Source organism: Oryctolagus cuniculus, chromosome 9 (assembly GCF_051225735.1).
Source record: "Oryctolagus cuniculus isolate XC-2025 breed Fujian yellow rabbit chromosome 9, ASM5122573v1, whole genome shotgun sequence".
In the NCBI taxonomy this organism is placed as follows: domain Eukaryota; kingdom Metazoa; phylum Chordata; class Mammalia; order Lagomorpha; family Leporidae; genus Oryctolagus; species Oryctolagus cuniculus.
Window position 1 is genome coordinate 98,952,720 of NC_142875.1, and position 18,302 is coordinate 98,971,021.

An 18,302-nucleotide genomic window follows, 5' to 3' on the forward strand; every position below is an offset into this window, starting at 1 on the left:
CAGTAAAATGTTAATGAAAATCAAGTGAGACTAGTAAGATAAAAAGTTAATACAAAAGTTACAGAAATATCAGTCTATAAGATATGAGAAAAAGAAATCCCACTATCTTAACATTATCCTAATAGGTATTTGTCATTGCAAATTTTACATCAAGGCAACCATAAGTGTTACATCAGAAAACTACTGTAGCACTTATGATGTAGCTACAATGAAAATAAAAGTTGTTGATATTACATATGAAGAGTTTGGTGAGGGAGCTGAATTAATATGTTTGTGTAATATGCAATCCAGTTTAGGTAAACTAATCAGTTAGACGGTTGTTATTTCTTTCACATTCCTTAAACTTTAAGTGTATTTAGACTTTAAAAAGATTTTCTTTCATAGTAGGAAAATGAGGAAATCATTTTATGTTGAGTTGCCTTAAAATTGGTTATCTATTATGTATCTTAGTTGCTGAGAATAAATTATATATAATTAAACATTTATTCATTTCTGATTTTTATGAATGTTAAAAACACTTTATTGGAGGGAAGGATGTTCATCCTAGCAGTTGAAACACCAGTTAGAACACTGTATCCCACATCAAAATGTCTGAGTTTGATCTTTGGCTCAGCTCCAGATTCCATCTTCCTGCTAATGTGAACCCTGAGTGACAGCTGTGATAACTCAGTTGGTTCAGCCCCCATCCTTTGAGGAGCAGGCATCTGGGAGACGACCAGCAGATCAGCAGATTGGGGGGGGGGGGGAGGGGTGTATCTGCATGTATGCGTCTCAAAAATTTTTTTTTAATTAACAATACATTATCAGAAATAATTAAGTACAAATAAAACATCATGACTTTTTGCTATTTCAGCACTCCTTGGATGATTCTATTTGATAAAGTTAGAGAATTTAGGAAAAAAAAAATAAGAATGTCAAAAATAGTATTTGTAGATCATCACCTAGGAAAATATTTTTATTTAATTGAAAGTCAGAATTACACAAAGAGAAGAGAGGCAGAGAGAGAGAGAGGTCTTCCATCTGATGGTTAACTTCCGAATCGGCCGCAACAGCCAGAGCTGCGCCTATCCGAAGCCAGAGCCAGGAGCTTCTTCCAGGTCTCCCACGCTGGTGCAGGGGCCCAAGGACCTGGGCCATCTTCTACTGCTATCCCAGTCCATAGCAGAGAGTTAAATTGGAAGTGGAACAGTGGAGTCTCGAACCAGCACCCATATGGGATGCTGGCGCTTCAGACCAGGGCGTTAACCCGCCGTGCCACAGCGCCAGCCCCACCTAGTAAAATCTTAAGACACTTGTTATAAGTGACTACATTTCTAATAAGTAGCTTACCTTTATACCAACAGTAAACAGTTAATTTAATGGATTTATTAGTGCTGGTTGTAGCATTATTTTAAGTAGGAAAAAAAAAAATCACACAACCAAAATGTTCACTCTTAGGAGATTAAGTTAAGATCATTAATAAATGAAATGAAAATAGCATGTTGTAAAATACTGTGGGATGGGCATGTTTTTGTTTTGTTTGTTTTAACAGAGCAAGGAAAATGTATCTATGTGTAAAATGATTTCTTATGCATAGGAAAAAATATATAAGGGGGTACATACTAAGAATGGTTGCCTCTGGAGAATGAGATTAGCAATCTTTTCATCTGATTACTTTATCATCTGGTGTGTTGGTCATAGTTGATTATAAACAGTTATTGTTTTATATTAAAAATTTTTAATATGTGTTGGAGTCTTGAGTTATAAAGCTCAGTTTTTATTTTGTTAGGCAGAAAAATTTGTTAGGCTAATAATTTTGATGGTTCTGTTATATTTGTGTGATTTATTAGAAAATTTACTATCTGCATGGAATTACATGACAGTACCTAATGCATGATTAATTCCCAGATATTACTCCCTTTGCACCACTTTGGATTGAATGATAGTGTCCTTGTTTTTTTTTAAAAAAGAAACTTCATTTTTGCAATAAAATGAGAAATCTAAAATATTAAGGTTAGTAAATACTAAATCTCAAATTTATAACTCTCCTGATTCCAAATTGAATACTTTTCTCATCATCTTGTAGCTATAATTAGAACTATTCTTCAAGTACATTATACAGTGAATAAAAATAGGATAAGGAAAGAGATTAAAGAAAGAAGGTGTAGTAGTCTAGTAGGGGGCCCAAAGTGAGAGCTGATCAAAGAAATAGGAAATGGTGGGTGGGAAAGCTTTGGTGGAGTGGGAAAAAGAGCTGTTTAAGGATGGTGTTTAAATGTCTTTAAAAGATCTGCTTAGTGATGGATGATGCTAGATGAAGGACCAATAGTGACTTGAATTTTGAAAAATTAATTTGTCTTGGTGGTACCATCGGAAATAAAGAACATCAGAGGAAAAACAGATGTGTAAAGATTGATGGATTTGGATTTGTTGTACATGTTAATTACCAAAAATATCATTTACAGACACGGAAGGCCTTAGGTAAGCATACTGCCTTAAAAGCATGATAATAATGATTTGAAATGAAACTGAATCATTTTGTTTTATTCTTAGCAGCAGGGAATGCAGCAGACAGCTGCTCCTCAGCAGACTATACAGTATTCAGTTCCACAGACATCTGGATCCAGTGAGGCCACTACGGCACAGCCTGGGAATCAGCCACAGCCTGCACAGGTCTTACCCCAAGTATCATCTGCAAAGCAGGTAGACTTTTAATTTCTGAAAGGATGCTAAAAGGAATCTTCATGTAACTTACCCTAGCCAGCGTTCTGCCTTCTGTTCTAATAGTGAAGTATCTGCTTACGTTAGTTGGCCTTCCTACAAAATGCAGTAAAAATTGCTCCATTTTCATTGTTTAATATAAATGGAAACATACTAATAACGGTGCCAGTTAAAAATGTTTCATGTTTAGGTTTATCAGTATCAATAGATAACCTGTTAGAACTAATGGGTTAAATAAAAGTGCTTTGATAACTGAGTCTGACGTTCATTCTCAGCCATATCTAATAGTCTAGGTTTGCAACAATGCTTTATTTTCATATAGATTTCTGCAGTTTCCTCTCTCACTGCCTATTTGACAGTAAGTCCAAAAACAGCTTGTATGGAATGGTGCTTTACTTCCCTATGTAGTCTTTATTACTTGAAAAGTACCCTGTAGAATTCATGCTCTTCTCCATGACCTTTTTTCAATTTTATGCATATTGCCTTGTATTGTATGTGTATTGTGTGTTACTGTCATGTTTTATTGCCTCTGAGATGCTATCAGCTGTAAAATGCTGACACATTACCAGCTGCATAATACATCCCCAATTTTGCATATATTGAAAATGAGCAGTAGAAGAGAGGGGTAAAAACATCCTACAATTAGTGAATTGTGTTAATTTTACCCACTTTTTTAGAGCTATGTTAGACTTAAGAATTGTGGAAGTAATTTGATTGAAGCTTAATTCCTTTGGGAGGAAATTCATCTGAGTTTCCATATTATTGCAATAGCAGTTAATAGATGTACTGACAGCAAGCATGATAATAGATTATGGTATCTGAAATATATAGCAGTAAAGCTGTTTTTAAAAGAGAGCCACTTTTGCCAGTGAAAAGGTTATCTTTATTATCAAACAATATAATATTGGCAAAATTTTCTACTACAAATGGTTTGGAACAATGGCCAGTGTATTAGCCTCTTTGTCTCCTGCTTTTTCCCTATTACATGGCACATTAACTTACACTAATGTATGCAGGGTTTTGTTTTGTTTATTTTTTCCTTCTTTTTGGCTATACATAAAGCTTGCTTTTGGCAGCCTTGCTTTTTGTTTTTTATAAAAGTCTGTCTGTTTTGTTTTTCTTTACCTTCCCAGCTTCCAGTTTCCCAGCCAGTACCAACTATCCAAGGCGAACCTCAGATCCCAGTTGCAACACAACCCTCAGTTGTTCCAGTCCACTCTGGTGCTCCTTTCCTCTCTATGGGACAGCCACTCCCTACTTCCTTACTCCCTCAATACCCTGTCTCTCAAATTCCCATATCAACTCCTCATGTTACTACGGCTCAGACAGGTTTCTCATCCCTTCCCATCACAATGGCAGCCGGCATTAATCAGCCTCTGCTCACCCTGGCTTCATCTGCTTCGGCAGCTGCAATCCCAGGGGGATCAACTGTGGTTCCTAGTCAGCTTCCAACCCTTCTGCAGCCTGTGACTCAGCTGCCAAGTCAGGCTCACCCACACCTTCTACAAACAGCAGTTCAGTCCATGGGAATACCAGCTAACCTTGGACAAGCTGCTGAGGTTCCACTTCCCTCTGGAGATGTTCTATACCAGGTATTGTGTTAGCTAGCTTAAAAGGAGGGCATCACAGGGTTTGGTTCTAATAGTAGACCATCAAAAACTTGAAAACCTAGTAGTTAAGTATCTGAATAACGGTAACAAAAGTTGGTGATCTTGAGAGAAGCTAAAATAGTAAAATTCTGAGAAAGAATAGGGTGATGGTGTTTGTTGATTATTTCTATATTCTTAAGACACCACTTGGGAGGAAAATGGTTATTTGAATATTCAATGTAAGTTGGTTGAATACTGGGCATCAATAGAGTACCTCTATTGTATATAGGTGGTCAACTGGTATCAACAAAAACTTTCAGGGTTTAGATTTCTAAGACAAGCATTTTATAAAATGACTGGAGTGACTAGATACCTGTAAGGGCATTTGCATTCTTCTATTTGAGATTGGCCAGAAAGTATTTTTTAAGGGGAATTATTAAGTCTATTTCCTCATATCTAAATAATCTCTAGAAGGGAGAAAATCCAACAATTTTTAAGGTATGATTGTAGAATCTTGTCCCCCAAATTGGAACCAGTCTACCATTTCATTTTGAGAATGATCTTTAGATTATTTTTTCAGAAAGAGAGATTAAGAGATAAGGAGATAAGGCTACAATTCTTTTTTTCGCTGTGTGCCTTTTTTTTTTTTTTTCTTGCACGTCTTGCTGTTGTGCTGATTTGATGACACAACCTGCACTAACTTGCCTTCCTCGTTTCTGTCACAGGGCTTCCCACCTCGACTGCCACCACAGTACCCAGGAGATTCAAATATTGCTCCCTCCTCCAACGTGGCTTCTGTTTGCATCCATTCTACAGTCCTATCCCCTCCCATGCCGACAGAAGCATTGGCTACACCAGCTTACTTTCCTACAGTGGTGCAGCCTTATGTGGAATCAAATCTTTTGGTTCCTGTGGGCGGTATAGGAGGACAGGTTCAAGTGTCTCAGCCAGCAGTGAGTTTAGCACAGCAACCCCCCACTACATCCTCCCAGCAAGCAGTTCTGGAGGTAAATGGAATTGTTGCATGTTTATATACAAAATAAATATAATGGGATAAAAATGACAAAGGAAACACATAGGCTCCCCTGGTATAGAACTCATTGGGAGACTATATCAAACTAACTTCTTGAATGACTTTTTCTTACAGCAGAATGAAATGCCAATGTGGGGGCCTTGTTGCCACTGGCTGTTCTGTTGGGAAGTGAGTGTGCCTTGGAGATTAACCCTATTAGCACTTCACTTCTCTAGCTAGTACTTTAGCCATTATTCTTATCTTCACACACTCTTGTCATTGGCAGTCATAAGAGTATCTTGACTTGCTATGCTCCCAGCAATCATTTTTGCCCTACTAGGGGAAAGATCTGAACTCATCTTTGCACTTTGCTCTGCCTGCCCTGTTGCACATCTCTGGTAAGATGCTGGCTGCATGGCAAGTTGTAGTTTCACACTGCCTAGCAAATACGTTGGCTGACCGCACACCATGCAGTCTGTACCAGAGACTAGCTTTAGAAACTTTGTTTTTAAGACCACTGTCTCTAGATGCTGAATGATGAGGATTACTAGTAAATTTAGTGCTTCTAGGACTTGGGGGAGGGATAAGAAAAAGAGAAAGAAAAGAGTAGTCTGCTGGGAATGGTGAGTGATAAAGTATGTTACTGCCAAGATTTCAATTGTTCTTTCCATTCACAGAGTACTCAGGGAGTCTCTCAGGTTGCTCCTCCAGAACCAGTTCCAGTAGCACAGCCACAACCTCCCCAGCCTCCCACACTGGTTTCCTCTATAGACAGGTATGTAAAACTAAAAACTCCTTCCTCAGCTGGTAGGTAGAATAGTATGAAACTTCAAAATATCAGACTTTTGAGGTATGCATTGTGGTACAGCAGGTTAGGCCACCAGTTGGTACATCCGCATCCCATATTGGTGCGCCTGCAATCAAGTCCCATGTCTCTGCTTCTGATTGGCTTCCTGCTAATACACCTGGAAGTTAACAGATAGGGATTCAGGTTGTGAATCCCTGCCACCCACCTGGGAGACACAGATGGAGTTCCTAGCTCTTGGCTTCAGCCTGACCTGGCACCAGATGTTGCAGGCATTTGGTGGGTGATACAGCAAATGGAAGTTGTCTCTTTCTTTTTTCTCTAGCTCTCGTTCTTTCAAATACATAAAAATGAATAGGGACTGACATTGTCATGCAGCAAGTTAAGCTGCCACCCTCACTGGCATTCCATTATGGGCACAGGCTGTTTGAAGTTCCAGCTGCTCCACTTTTTTTTTTTTTTTTTTTTTTTTTTGACAGTCAGGGTGGACAGTTGAGAGAGAGATACAGAGAGAAAGGTCTTCCTTTTTGCCGTTGGTTCACCCTCCAGTGGCCGCCGCGGCCGGCGCACCACACTGATCCGATGGCAGGAGCTAAGAGCCAGGTGCTTTTCCTGGTCTCCCATGGGGTACAGGGCCCAAGTACCTGGGCCATCCTCCACTGCACTCCCTGGCCACAGCAGAGAGCTGGCCTGGAAGAGGGGCAACCGGGACAGAATCCGGCGCCCCAACCGGGACTAGAACCCGGTGTGCCGGCGCCGCTAGGTGGAGGATTAGCCTAGTGAGCCGCGGCGCCGGCCTGCTGCTCCACTTCTATTCCAGCTCCTTGCTACTAATGCTCCTGAGAAAGGAGTGGAATATAGCTGAAGTGCTTAAGTCCCTGTACCCATGTGAAAGACCCAGATGGAGTTCCAGGTTCCTGGCTTTAGCCTGGTTCAGCCCTGGCTGTTACAGCCATTGGAGGAGTGAACCAGCAACGAAGGAGCTTTCTCTCTCTCTCTCTCTGTCTCTCTCTGTCTCTGTCTCTCTGTCTCTCTCACTCTGTGTGTGTGTGTGTGTGTGTGTGTAACTGCCTTTCAAATAAATCTTTTAAAAATTTAAATATATATAGAAATATCAGATTTTAAATCTTATATTGAAATTAAAAGTTTTTTTTTTTTTAAGTGCACATTCAGATGTTGCTTCAGGGATGAGTGATGGCAATGAGAATGTCCCAACCTCCAGTGGAAGGCATGAAGGGAGAACTACAAAACGACATTATCGAAAATCTGTGAGAAGTCGATCTCGTCATGAAAAGACTTCACGCCCAAAATTGAGAATTTTGAATGTAAGTATTGCTGATTCATGGACTTCATATTGTTAAACAAATTTTGCCGGCCTGGCGCTGTGGCACAGCAGGTTAACACCCTGGCCTGAAGTGCTGGCATCCCCTATGGACGCTGGTTCAAGACCCAGCTGTTCCACTTCCTGCCCAGCTCTCTGCTGTGGCCTGGGAAAGCAGTAGAAGATAGTCCAAGTCCTTGGGCCCATGCACCCACGTGGGAGACTCAGAGAAAATTCTTAGCTCCTGGCTTTGGATCGGCACAGCTCCAGCCATTGCAGCCAATTGCGGAATGAACCATTGGGTAGAAGACCTCTCTCTCTCTCTCTCTCTCTCTCTCTGCCTCTCTCTGCCTCTCCTCTCCCTGTGTAACTCCTTCAAGTAAAATAAATAAATCTTTAAAAAAAAAAAAAGGAATTTGGCACTAAGTGGAATTTTAGAGGTCACAGTGATGGTTCAGGTAATTGGGTTCCTACCACCCACATAGGAGGCCTGGATTGAGTACCTAGCTCCTAGCATTGGTCCTTCAGCTGTTGTGGGCATTTGAAGAGTGAGCCAGTAGACAGGTTCGTTCGTTCTCTCTCTCTCTCTCTCTCTCTCTTTTGTCCTCTCTCTCTGCCTCTCAAACAAATAAACAAAAATCTAAAAAGAAAATGGGTAAAGAGTTTTAACTTGTAGGAAAGAAATCTTTATATTCCTTCCATAGTCTTTAGGGAGTAGCTCAAAGTCCAATACCATTTCAGATTTTTCTAGTTACCAGTTGAAGAGACAAAAGTACTTGTGGTCCAAGGAACAGTGATAACACCATGCTTCCTGAGGCTTAAATTCAACTGCTAATCTGGATGACTTTTCTCAGATTTGGTAATAAACCTGAATATGGTTTTGAGATGAAGTTCCTTTCCCTTTTTAGGTTTCAAATAAAGGAGATCGAGTAGTAGAATGTCAGTTAGAGACTCATAATCGGAAAATGGTTACCTTCAAATTTGACCTAGATGGTGACAACCCTGAGGAGATAGCAACAATTATGGTATGTCTGTATTTGTGTTCCAAATTTTTCTTTTGTACTTCATCTTAATATCCATTGCTCTGCGCAAATAGGCAGTGTCTTATAATCTGTGTTTATCTTGTCAGTCGTATATTTATTCCAATGTAAATGTAACTAACATACCCAACTTGTGGTTTAGAAATATTTTGTCTAGGACATGTCTAACTAGGTACTGAAGTTCTTAAACAGGGAAGAGCTAACACTAAGTAAATAATAAAATTGATATGTAAATAGAAGTTTTTGAAAGTTGTATTTAAATGATTTAAACCTTAAGAAATGTCACACTAATCAGACTGACATCACATTTCTTTCACAGGTGAACAATGACTTTATTTTAGCAATAGAGAGGGAGTCATTTGTGGATCAAGTGCGAGAAATTATTGAAAAAGCTGATGAAATGCTCAGTGAGGATGTCAGTGTGGAACCAGAGGGTGACCAGGGATTGGAGAGTCTTCAAGGAAAGGATGACTATGGCTTTTCAGGTTCTCAGGTAGGTTTTCCATTCCATAGTGAAGCTTTGTTAATTTAAAATATTCTCATAGCACTGTATTTGTATGCATATTTATATATCAAATAATATCATATTATGCCTATGACTAAGAGCATTTATGTTCTCTTCACATGTGGCAGTTGGCTTTGTCTAATTGTTGAGATGGTTTTTGAGAATGAATGTCATCACTTTTGTTTGTTGTAGAAATTGGAAGGAGAGTTCAAACAACCAATTCCTGTATCTTCCATGCCACAACAAATAGGTGAATTTCTCTTCTTGTCTATTTTTACCTTTTACTTGGGTAGTTATTTGTGCCAATAATGAAATTCTTGAAGCTTCATGTTGGTAATGATATATATAATAATACTGCAGTTAAGTGGTTTGCTTCTTGTTGACTAGGTGTTCCCACCAGCTCTTTAACTCAAGTTGTTCATTCGGCTGGAAGACGGTTTATAGTGAGTCCTGTCCCAGAAAGTCGATTACGAGAGTCTCAAGTTTTCACCACTGAAATATCAGATACTGGTAAGGATTGATTTACCATATCCTTCTGTATCTCTACTATGCTGAAATCTTGATCATCAAGCAGTAGTTTGTGATGACACAGATAACTTTTTAGAAAGTAGAAAATGGAGGTTATAACCAACAGGTAAACATGAAAGAGGGAAATAAGTAGTTGGTAAATTAGAGGGATTGAAGAAAAAGAATAAAGGACGACCATACAAGATATAACCTATGTAGTAGATACTATGGTATGTATTTGTTTCTGTATTTAGAACCATTGTATGTGCTTTCAGGTTTCTCCGTGTTCTCTTTTTCCAGAAATAGATCTTCATTCAGACTGACTGACTTCATCAAACTACTGTTGGCCTTTGCTCTTTCAGAATCTATCATTTTCTTAGGAGAGTTTCTAAACCTTGTTGATATATGTGATATTAATGGTTGTCACAAAACAGGTTATTAGGACAGTCTTTTGAATCCATCCTTCTAAAATTGGCTGATTCTTATATTTCTGTTTTTCTTTGCAGTTGCTGCCTCCACATCTCAGGGCCCTGGAATGAACTTATCTCACTCTGCTTCATCCCTTAGTCTGCAGCAGGCCTTTTCTGAACTTAGACATGCCCAAATGACTGAAGGACCCAGTACAGCACCTCCCAACTTTAGTCATACAGGACCGTCCTTTCCAGTAGTATCTCCTTTCATGAGTAGCATTCCTGGAGTCCCAACCACAGCAGCGGCCACACCTCCAGTATCAGTCCCTGCAACAAGCAGCCCCCTAAGTGACATTTCTACATCAGTTATTCAGTCGGAGGTTACAGTGCCCATTGAAAAGGGGATTGTTGGTGTTGCTACTAGCACAGGTTCAATCACTTCAAGTGGTGTTCCTATACCTACTGTGTCTGAATCACCAGTACTCTCTAGTGTTGCGTCAGGCATCACAATACCTGCAATGGTCGCAGTATCTACAACATCCCAGTCAGTTCAGGCCCCCACTTCTGGGGGCATTGTTTCTAGTACAGTCCCTTTACCTTCTATAACAATTCCAGTGACTTCAGCCTCTGCAGTGGGCAGTACCTCTGGCCCAGGTGCTAAGCCTCCAGCTGTGTTATCTCAGCAGGCAGCAGGCAGTTCTACGGGAATAGCCACATTAACATCACTTTCTACCACCACTCCTCTCCCAAGTGTAGGTTCACAGCCATCCCTTCAGCTCAGCAGCAGCACCTCTGCTCCTACTCTAGCTGAAACAGTGGTGGTTAGTGCACACTCACTTGATAAGACATCTCATAGCAGTACAACTGGATTGGCTTTGTCCCTCTCTGCACCATCTTCCTCTTCCTCCCCTGGAGCAGGAGTATTGAGTTCTATTTCTCAACCTGGGGGAGTGCATCCTTTAGTCATCCCATCAGCTATAGCCTCTACTCCTGTCCTTGCCCAAGCAGCAGGACCTACATCTACACCTTTATTACCCCAAGTACCCAATATCCCACCCTTAATACAGCCTGTTGCCAATGTGCCTGCTGTGCAGCAGACACTAATTCATAGTCAGCCTCAACCAGCTTTGCTTCCCAACCAGCCACATACTCATTGCCCTGAAATCGATGCTGATGCACAACCCAAAGCTCCTGGAATTGATGACATAAAGACTCTTGAAGAAAAACTGCGGTCTCTCTTTAGTGAACACAGCTCATCTGGGGCTCAGCATGCCACTGTCTCATTGGAGACATCACTGGTAGTAGAGACTACTGTCACACCAGGCATCCCAACCACTGCTGTTGCACCAAGCAAACTCCTGACTTCCACTACAAGTACTTGCTTACCACCAACCAGTTTACCATTAGGAACAACTGGTTTATCGGTTATACCAGTGGTTTCACCTGGACAGGTTTCTACACCAGGCAGTTACGTGTCAGCCCCAGTCAGCACTGCATCGGGAGTCAAGCCTGGAACTGCTCCCTCAAAGCTACCTTTAACTAAGGCTCTGGTAAGGTCCTTGTTTTACAGTAGATAGGTGTGATCACTCTTTCCCTCCACTTTGCAATTTAAATTCGCAAATTAGACATGTAATTGTAAAGTGCCTGCCTTATAATAAGTAGGCACTCAGTGTTAAACAGATTGACAGTAATTTTATGAAAACATGAGATTTTTTTTTGGCATGGCAGAATTTTGGGTTGAATTATGTTGCACAGTTTTCTAAATGCATATTATCAGGTATAAATACAGGTATTTCTTCCAAATATATACAGACTATAAGAATTTGTATCCCAAGAGAGCTAAATACATTTGTCAGCAAAATATACATTGTAACAGTAGTTTACAATCTTTGTATCAATTGAGAATGAAGCAGATTTTTATTTGCTTTGTTACAGATTCCACAGATGAAGTTCAGGATTTATTTTAAAAATTGGAAAGACTCTAATCTTAGTAATAAAATAATTAAACTGTGTTATCTAATTCTGTAGTGCTGGCTTTCCTCTCATTCTGCCATCTTCAGTCTCTAATCTTCTCCAGACAAGGCTGTATTATGTCTACTGTATTGTATGCTTCAGCCATCTTTGTGCATTGCCCTTGATCTGAGATTCTTTGTAGGGTAGGTGAATAGATATGCTCCTTGACATACAATAGAATTACATCCCAATAAACCCATAGTACATTGAAAATATCCTAAAATAAAAATGCATTTAATATACCTAACCTACTTATGGTTGTTGCTTAGCAGTACAGTACACTATAGAGTATCCATTGTTAACCTTGTGGTCTCATGGCTCGCTTCCACTGCCCAGCTTCACAAAACAGGATCAGACTATATATTGTTAGCTCTGGGAAAAGATCCAGATTCAAAATCTGAAATACCATTTTTACTGAATGTTTATTGGTTTTACATCACTGTGAGTCAGACCATCATAAATCAGAGATGATCTGTATAGAGTTCAGACAAACAAGAAATTCCTTGATAGTATTAGATTTCTCATGTCTTTTGTTATCAGACCTGCCCTTGGTTATTTCTGAGCTGGCTACTGTTTTCTCAGAAACTGTAGTATTTACTGTAGCAAATAAGTGGCTCAAGAATATTTAGACTGTTCCTGTTAGGTCTTTGTTCTCTATTTTCTCTAGGGAACAAACTTTTACAGTATTTTGTTACTCATTTTATAAGTATTTTGTAGTAACCTCTATAATAGTATCTGGGGTTAATAATGTCCTTTATTTAAGACTGATACCAGAATATAACCTAGGTAATAATGAACCTACATTAACTGGACACATTTGAATTGTATATTTCTCTGCATTCAAATTAGTTGATTTGTTCTTTAGTATGAATACTGATACTATTAGTGCCTCATGGACCTGAATTTCCCCTCATTGTCTATAGGTTCTGCCAGTGGGTACTGAATTTCCAGCTGGTACTCTACCCAGCGAGCAGCTGCTACCTTTTCCAGGACCTTCACTAAGTCAGGTGCCTCAAGATTGGGCCTGTTTCTTTCTGTACTCCTACTTTTCTTTCATAAAACTTACTTAAATTCTTCATCGCATGATCTTGGCTTATAGCTCTTTTTTGGCTTTGACTTACTAACACCTTTCTTTAAAAACTATGTAGATCATGACCCAGACTATACTTAGGGTAAGAAGCTTCACAGTTTTTCTGTTTATATTATTACTTAAGATCATCTAGAAAACATTTGATGTTAATATTTTTTCATATCCTAAGAAGGAAGAAAATGTTCATGTTGACATTTTGCTAGGTAAATGTTAGCACCTTTTATCATTCACACTTTTGTAGAATGGTGAAATAGCATCTTAAATTTGAAGTTCATTTATAAGCCATTCTGGAAACAAAAACTTACAAATAATGAAAATTAACTTTGAAAGTTCCTTCAAAAACAAAACCACCTTGATAACTAGTACATCTTTTCTTTGAGTTCAGTGAAACAACTTTGTCTTGAATGTTTATCATTTCTTTCATTGATCGTCTAATGAAATAATCAGTTTTACATATAGGTGGGTTTGGGGTGATGTTTCATAAAAATATATACTGTATTTTTAATATAAACATCTTAATATGTAGATATCTTTATGAAAGATATATAGTTTATGATATGTGTATAATATGTATGCTATATAATGTAAAAACTACTTAGCTTAGCAAAAATGCTAACATTATGAGGTTACTCATAGAAGAACTGAGACAGACCAACAACATGAACTTGAGATTCTCAACTCCCAGTTCTTTTCATTGAGTACAGAATTATCTGTACCCATTGGTCAGAATTATCTGTAATATTTAAATTGTTATTTCCCTTTCCCATTCCACCCCACTGTGAACACATTAGTTGAATACCCATTAGGAAAGCCATTGTAAACATGAAAAGTTTCAGACATAAGACAAGCTAGTAAGAATTAATTTTGGAATCACTAACATGGTTAGTTGCTAACTTGAGAATCTTAGTCTGAATTTTTTCTTACTTTGATCCTGACTGATGTAAAGAACTTGTCATACTAAAGTAAAATACCACTCCATCAGCCATAAAGTTTTAAATTTTAAAAAAATTATATATATATATGCATATATATATATATATATAGTGTGGTTAAATCTTTTGAGAGTTTGATTTTTAAAAATATGTGTTCAGTTTCCTAAGGAAGTTCAAAATAATGAGAAACAGCAAATGAGAAGTGAGGAATATAAATGGGTAGTACTTGCATACAAAGAAATATAATGAATAGGTCCTCCATGTAGAAGGGGAAGCATCCCATCAAAGGCTGCATTAGAAAAGAGTGATAGAGGGTCCGGTGCTTTGTCGAAGTGGGCTAAGCCTCTGCCTGCGGTGCCCGCATCCCATTTGGGAGCCAGTTCATGTCCCAGCTGCTCCGCTTATGGTCTAGCTCCCTGCTAATGGCCTGGGAAAGGAGTGGAAGATGGCCCAATGCCTTGGGTTTCTGCATCCACGTGGGAGACCCAGAAAAACCTCCTGGCTCCTTCCTTTGGATCTGCCCAGCTCTGGCTGTTGCAGCCATTTGGGGAGTGAACCAGTGGACAGAAGACCACTCTCCTGTCTCTCCCTCTCTCTCTCTTTCTCTCTCTCTCTCTCTCTCTCTCTGTAACCCTGCCTCTAAAATAAATAAATCTTTAAAAAAAGGACAGAAAAAAGAAGAGTGATAGAAGCCAAGATTGACATAAGATTAGATACTGTAACAAGGGTAAAAGATTTTGCCTTAGGGTTGATTACACAAAAGCTTGATTAACAGGATGGAATGCCTAGTTCTTGTCCCCATCTGTAGAGTAGACATGTATATTTCAAGATACGAAAAAGAAAATTCCTTAAGAATGACGGAATATATTAATGCTGTCTTTTGTTCATAAGGATACGTTCCCAGGGGGTTAACTGGTTAATCTGCCACCTGCGACACCTGCATTCCCTATCTGGCATCCCATCTGGGCACCAGTTCAAGTCCTGGCTGCTCTACTCCAGTCCAAGTCCCTTACTCTACTCCAGTCCAAGTCCCTGATAATGCACCTGGGAAAGCAGAAGATGTGCCAAGTACTTGGGCCTTTACACCTACATGGGAGACCTGGAAAAGGTTCCTGGCTTCCGGCCTGCCCAGCTCCAGCCATTGCAACCATTTGAGAAGAGAACCAGCGGATGGAAGCTCGAGTTCTCTCTGACTTTCCTTCTCTATATATAACTATGCTGCCTTTCAAATAAATAAGTAAATCTTAAAAAAAAAAAAAAAAAAGGTTCCCAGAAAGGTGTGTAAAACTGAGAAAGAAAATAGGGAACACAGGATACAGTTAATCTACCAACAGAAATTGATGAATTTTTCCCCCAGAATATATTTTCTGTTTTTCAGTGCTTATTTGTTCATTTATTTATTTGAAAGATAGAGTTACAGTGAGAAGAAGTGGCAGGGGGGAGAGAGAGAGAGATCTTCCGCTTACTGGTTCACTCCCCAAATGGCTGCCATGGCCAGGGCTGGACCATGCCAAAGCTAGGAACCAAGAGCTTCATATAGGACTCCCACATGGGTACAGGGGCGCAAGCACTTGGGCCATCTTCTGCTGCTTTCCCAGGTGCATTAGCAGGAAGCTGGATCAGAAGTGGAGCAATTAGGATTCCGCAAGGTGTCCATAATGGATGCTGGTGTTGGTGTTGCAGATGACAGCCTAACCCACTGAGCCACAAATGCTGGCAGAATGTATTTTTAAAAGGAGAACAAATAAGGCCGGGGCCGCGGCTCACTAGGCTAATCCTCTGCCTAGCGGTGCCGGCACACCGGGTTCTAGTCCCAGTTGGGGTGCCGGATTCTGTCCCGGTTGCCCCTCTTCCAGGCCAGCTCTCTGCTGTGGCCAGGGAATGCAGTGGAGGATGGCCCAGGTACTTGGGCCCTGCACCCCATGGGAGACCAGGAAAAGCACCTGGCTCCTGGCTCCTGGCTCCTGCCATTGGATCAGTGCATTGTGCCGGCCGCAGCGCGCTGGCCGCGGCGGCCATTGGAGGGTGAACCAACGGCAAAAAGGAAGACCTTTCTCTCTGTCTCTCTCTCTCACTGTCCACTCTGCCTGTCAAAAATAAATAAATAAATAAATAAATAAATAAAAGAGAACAAATAAACAAATTTTCTGTCACTTTGGGTAACATCAAACATAGAAGATTAGAAAGACTTTGAAACTGTGCAAATGTAGTAAATGGATTACTCTAAGTCTTAGTAGACTGACATACAATCTTGAGAATCTTGTAAATTATCAAAGCAGTGTACTAAATTTAGTATATTGAGTCTTGTATTCATTGAAGACAAATATGTCACGAAAGCATAAAATAATGTATTCTTACATAAATTGTATATAATGACTCTGATCTTCGATCTGAAAGTGCCAAAGAACTATATTTACTACGATTATTTTTGTTCAGCCTCAGCAACCTCTAGAAGATCTTGATGCTCAGTTGAGAAGAACGCTTAGTCCAGAGACTATTGCAGTGACTTCTGCGGCTGGTGTAAGTTTGGAAAATCTTGACAAAACCTTCCGTAACCTTTATGTCATCATGTTAGCTTATATTTTGGGAACAGAAACTATAACCTAAACCGTAATTAATTTTTTAAAACTTTTTCAGAGCCCTACTTGTTACAACCAATAGATATGAAACAGATTAATGAAAGATTTAATACTGATTCAGTAGTATAACTATGGAAAATATTTTATGTAATACACTTTTTGTATCTTAACCTCTGGTGATACTGTATCAGCTGAATCCTTTGCACTTTGCATTTATGCTTTGAGAAAGCTAAACTTTGTAAGATAATGTTTTGATTAAAACTACATTTTAATGAATATTCATATGGGAAAAAATTAAGAAAGTAACAAGAAGGATTAAGATTCGAAACTGTGGCCGGCGCCACGGCTCAATAGGATAATCCTCTGCCTGCGGCGCCGGCACACCGGGTTCTAGTCCCGGTTGGAGCGCCGGATTCTGTCCCAGTTGCCCTCTTTCAGGCCAGCTCTCTGCTATGGCCTGGGAGTGCAGTGGAGGATGGCCCAAGTGCTTGGGCCCTGCACCCGCATGGAAGACCAGGAGAAGCACCTGGCTCCTGGCTTCGGATCAGTGTGATGCGCCGGCTGCGGTGGCCATTGGAGGGTGAACCAACGGCAAAGGAAGACCTTTCTCTCTGTCTCTCTCTCTCCCACTGTCCACTCTGCCTGTGGGGGAAAAAAAAAAAGATTTGAAATTGCTTTTTAAAAAGCTGGCTTTCTTTACATAAGACTTATTTTCAGATATAAAGAAGACAAAATTCCCTCAGATGTATTTCTTCACGTATACTGTATTTCTCCCATTTTATAAAGATCAGAGGAAAGTACAAAAGTTTAAGAAGAACTGAAGTTAAAGTTGTTACAGTTGTTTGTGTGTATGTGTTTTGCAGACTGTGTCCATGGTGGCTCCAGCAGCAGTTATAGAAGCAGGAGCACAGCCTCAGAAGGATGGTGAGAGACATCCTCCTTTTATATTACTATCCACAGTCCTGCCCTGGTGTTTAGAGATTTACTCTTCAAAGGTGCATTCTTGAGAAATTGATGTATTTGAGACTACTATGAGGAGAAGTTTCTGTATTTCATGACTGAAGAGCATTGATACTAATGTCGAAATCATGGAATAAGCAGATTAATGAGTCTTTTAAGTTATTGGAAGACAGGGTGTTGTACATAGAGTCATGATGGTTTCTTGGCATAAGACCCTTTCTAACTAGCTAGGTAAGATACTTGCTATAAGATATTAAGAAATTCAAGCTTATTTATAAAAGTCAGTTTACTGATAACTCCTTGGCTTTTGTGACACTGGATACATAGAATTAGAGATAAGTTTCAATAGCTTAGACATGTATTTCTATATAAGTATAAGTGTAAGATTTCAATTAATCAGTTTAAGCATTATTTTCAAGGCAAGTAGATTCTGAATTGACTCTCTCGTTTTAAAAGAAGTCATTTGCAAATTGATAGTATGGACTAGGAAGTCTAGAAATGGATAAATTTAAGAGAAATGTAGATTATAAAACCTTAAGTTATATACCTTAAATATTTATAATAAAAATGAATCAATTACATAAATATGGAATAAAATGGAGAATGTGAAAAAGTTGTGCATCCTTTGAAATCAGTAAGAAAATGAGGAAAAGAACATGTATTGGGCCTGTGTTTCTGACCAAAGGAGAAAGACGCTAACTAAAAAGAGATGTTAATTTGTTTTTCTCTTTGGTGTATTTGTTTCAGTTTCTCAGGGCACTGAAGGCCCTCTGCTAGCTGCTGCTAGTTCAGGAGCTGGTGTGTTCAAGATGGGGCGATTTCAGGTAAGATAATTATTG

The 18,302-nt window shown here is 39.5% G+C and overlaps 1 protein-coding gene across 50 annotated transcripts in view; it reads left to right on the forward strand.

Moving 5' to 3' along the window:
- The window catches only part of WNK1 (WNK lysine deficient protein kinase 1), a 171,585-nt gene that overhangs the window by 135,584 nt on the left and 17,699 nt on the right, over positions 1-18,302 (forward strand). For 16 of the 50 annotated variants that reach the window (XM_089304486.1, XM_089304454.1, XM_089304457.1 and 13 more), the window contains 14 exons: positions 2,533-2,682; positions 3,834-4,292; positions 5,015-5,296; positions 5,979-6,076; positions 7,269-7,431; positions 8,336-8,452; positions 8,787-8,960; positions 9,165-9,222; positions 9,360-9,482; positions 9,986-11,439; positions 12,826-12,909; positions 16,361-16,444; positions 17,367-17,427; positions 18,211-18,287. In XM_089304486.1, coding sequence (XP_089160612.1) covers positions 2,533-2,682; positions 3,834-4,292; positions 5,015-5,296; positions 5,979-6,076; positions 7,269-7,431; positions 8,336-8,452; positions 8,787-8,960; positions 9,165-9,222; positions 9,360-9,482; positions 9,986-11,439; positions 12,826-12,909; positions 16,361-16,444; positions 17,367-17,427; positions 18,211-18,287 — 3,384 coding nt within the window. The remainder of the gene's footprint in view (positions 1-2,532; positions 2,683-3,833; positions 4,293-5,014; positions 5,297-5,978; positions 6,077-7,268; positions 7,432-8,335; positions 8,453-8,786; positions 8,961-9,164; positions 9,223-9,359; positions 9,483-9,985; positions 11,440-12,825; positions 12,910-16,360; positions 16,445-17,366; positions 17,428-18,210; positions 18,288-18,302) is intronic. The other 34 variants (XM_089304455.1, XM_089304485.1, XM_089304464.1 and 31 more) reach the window with 11 other exon arrangements.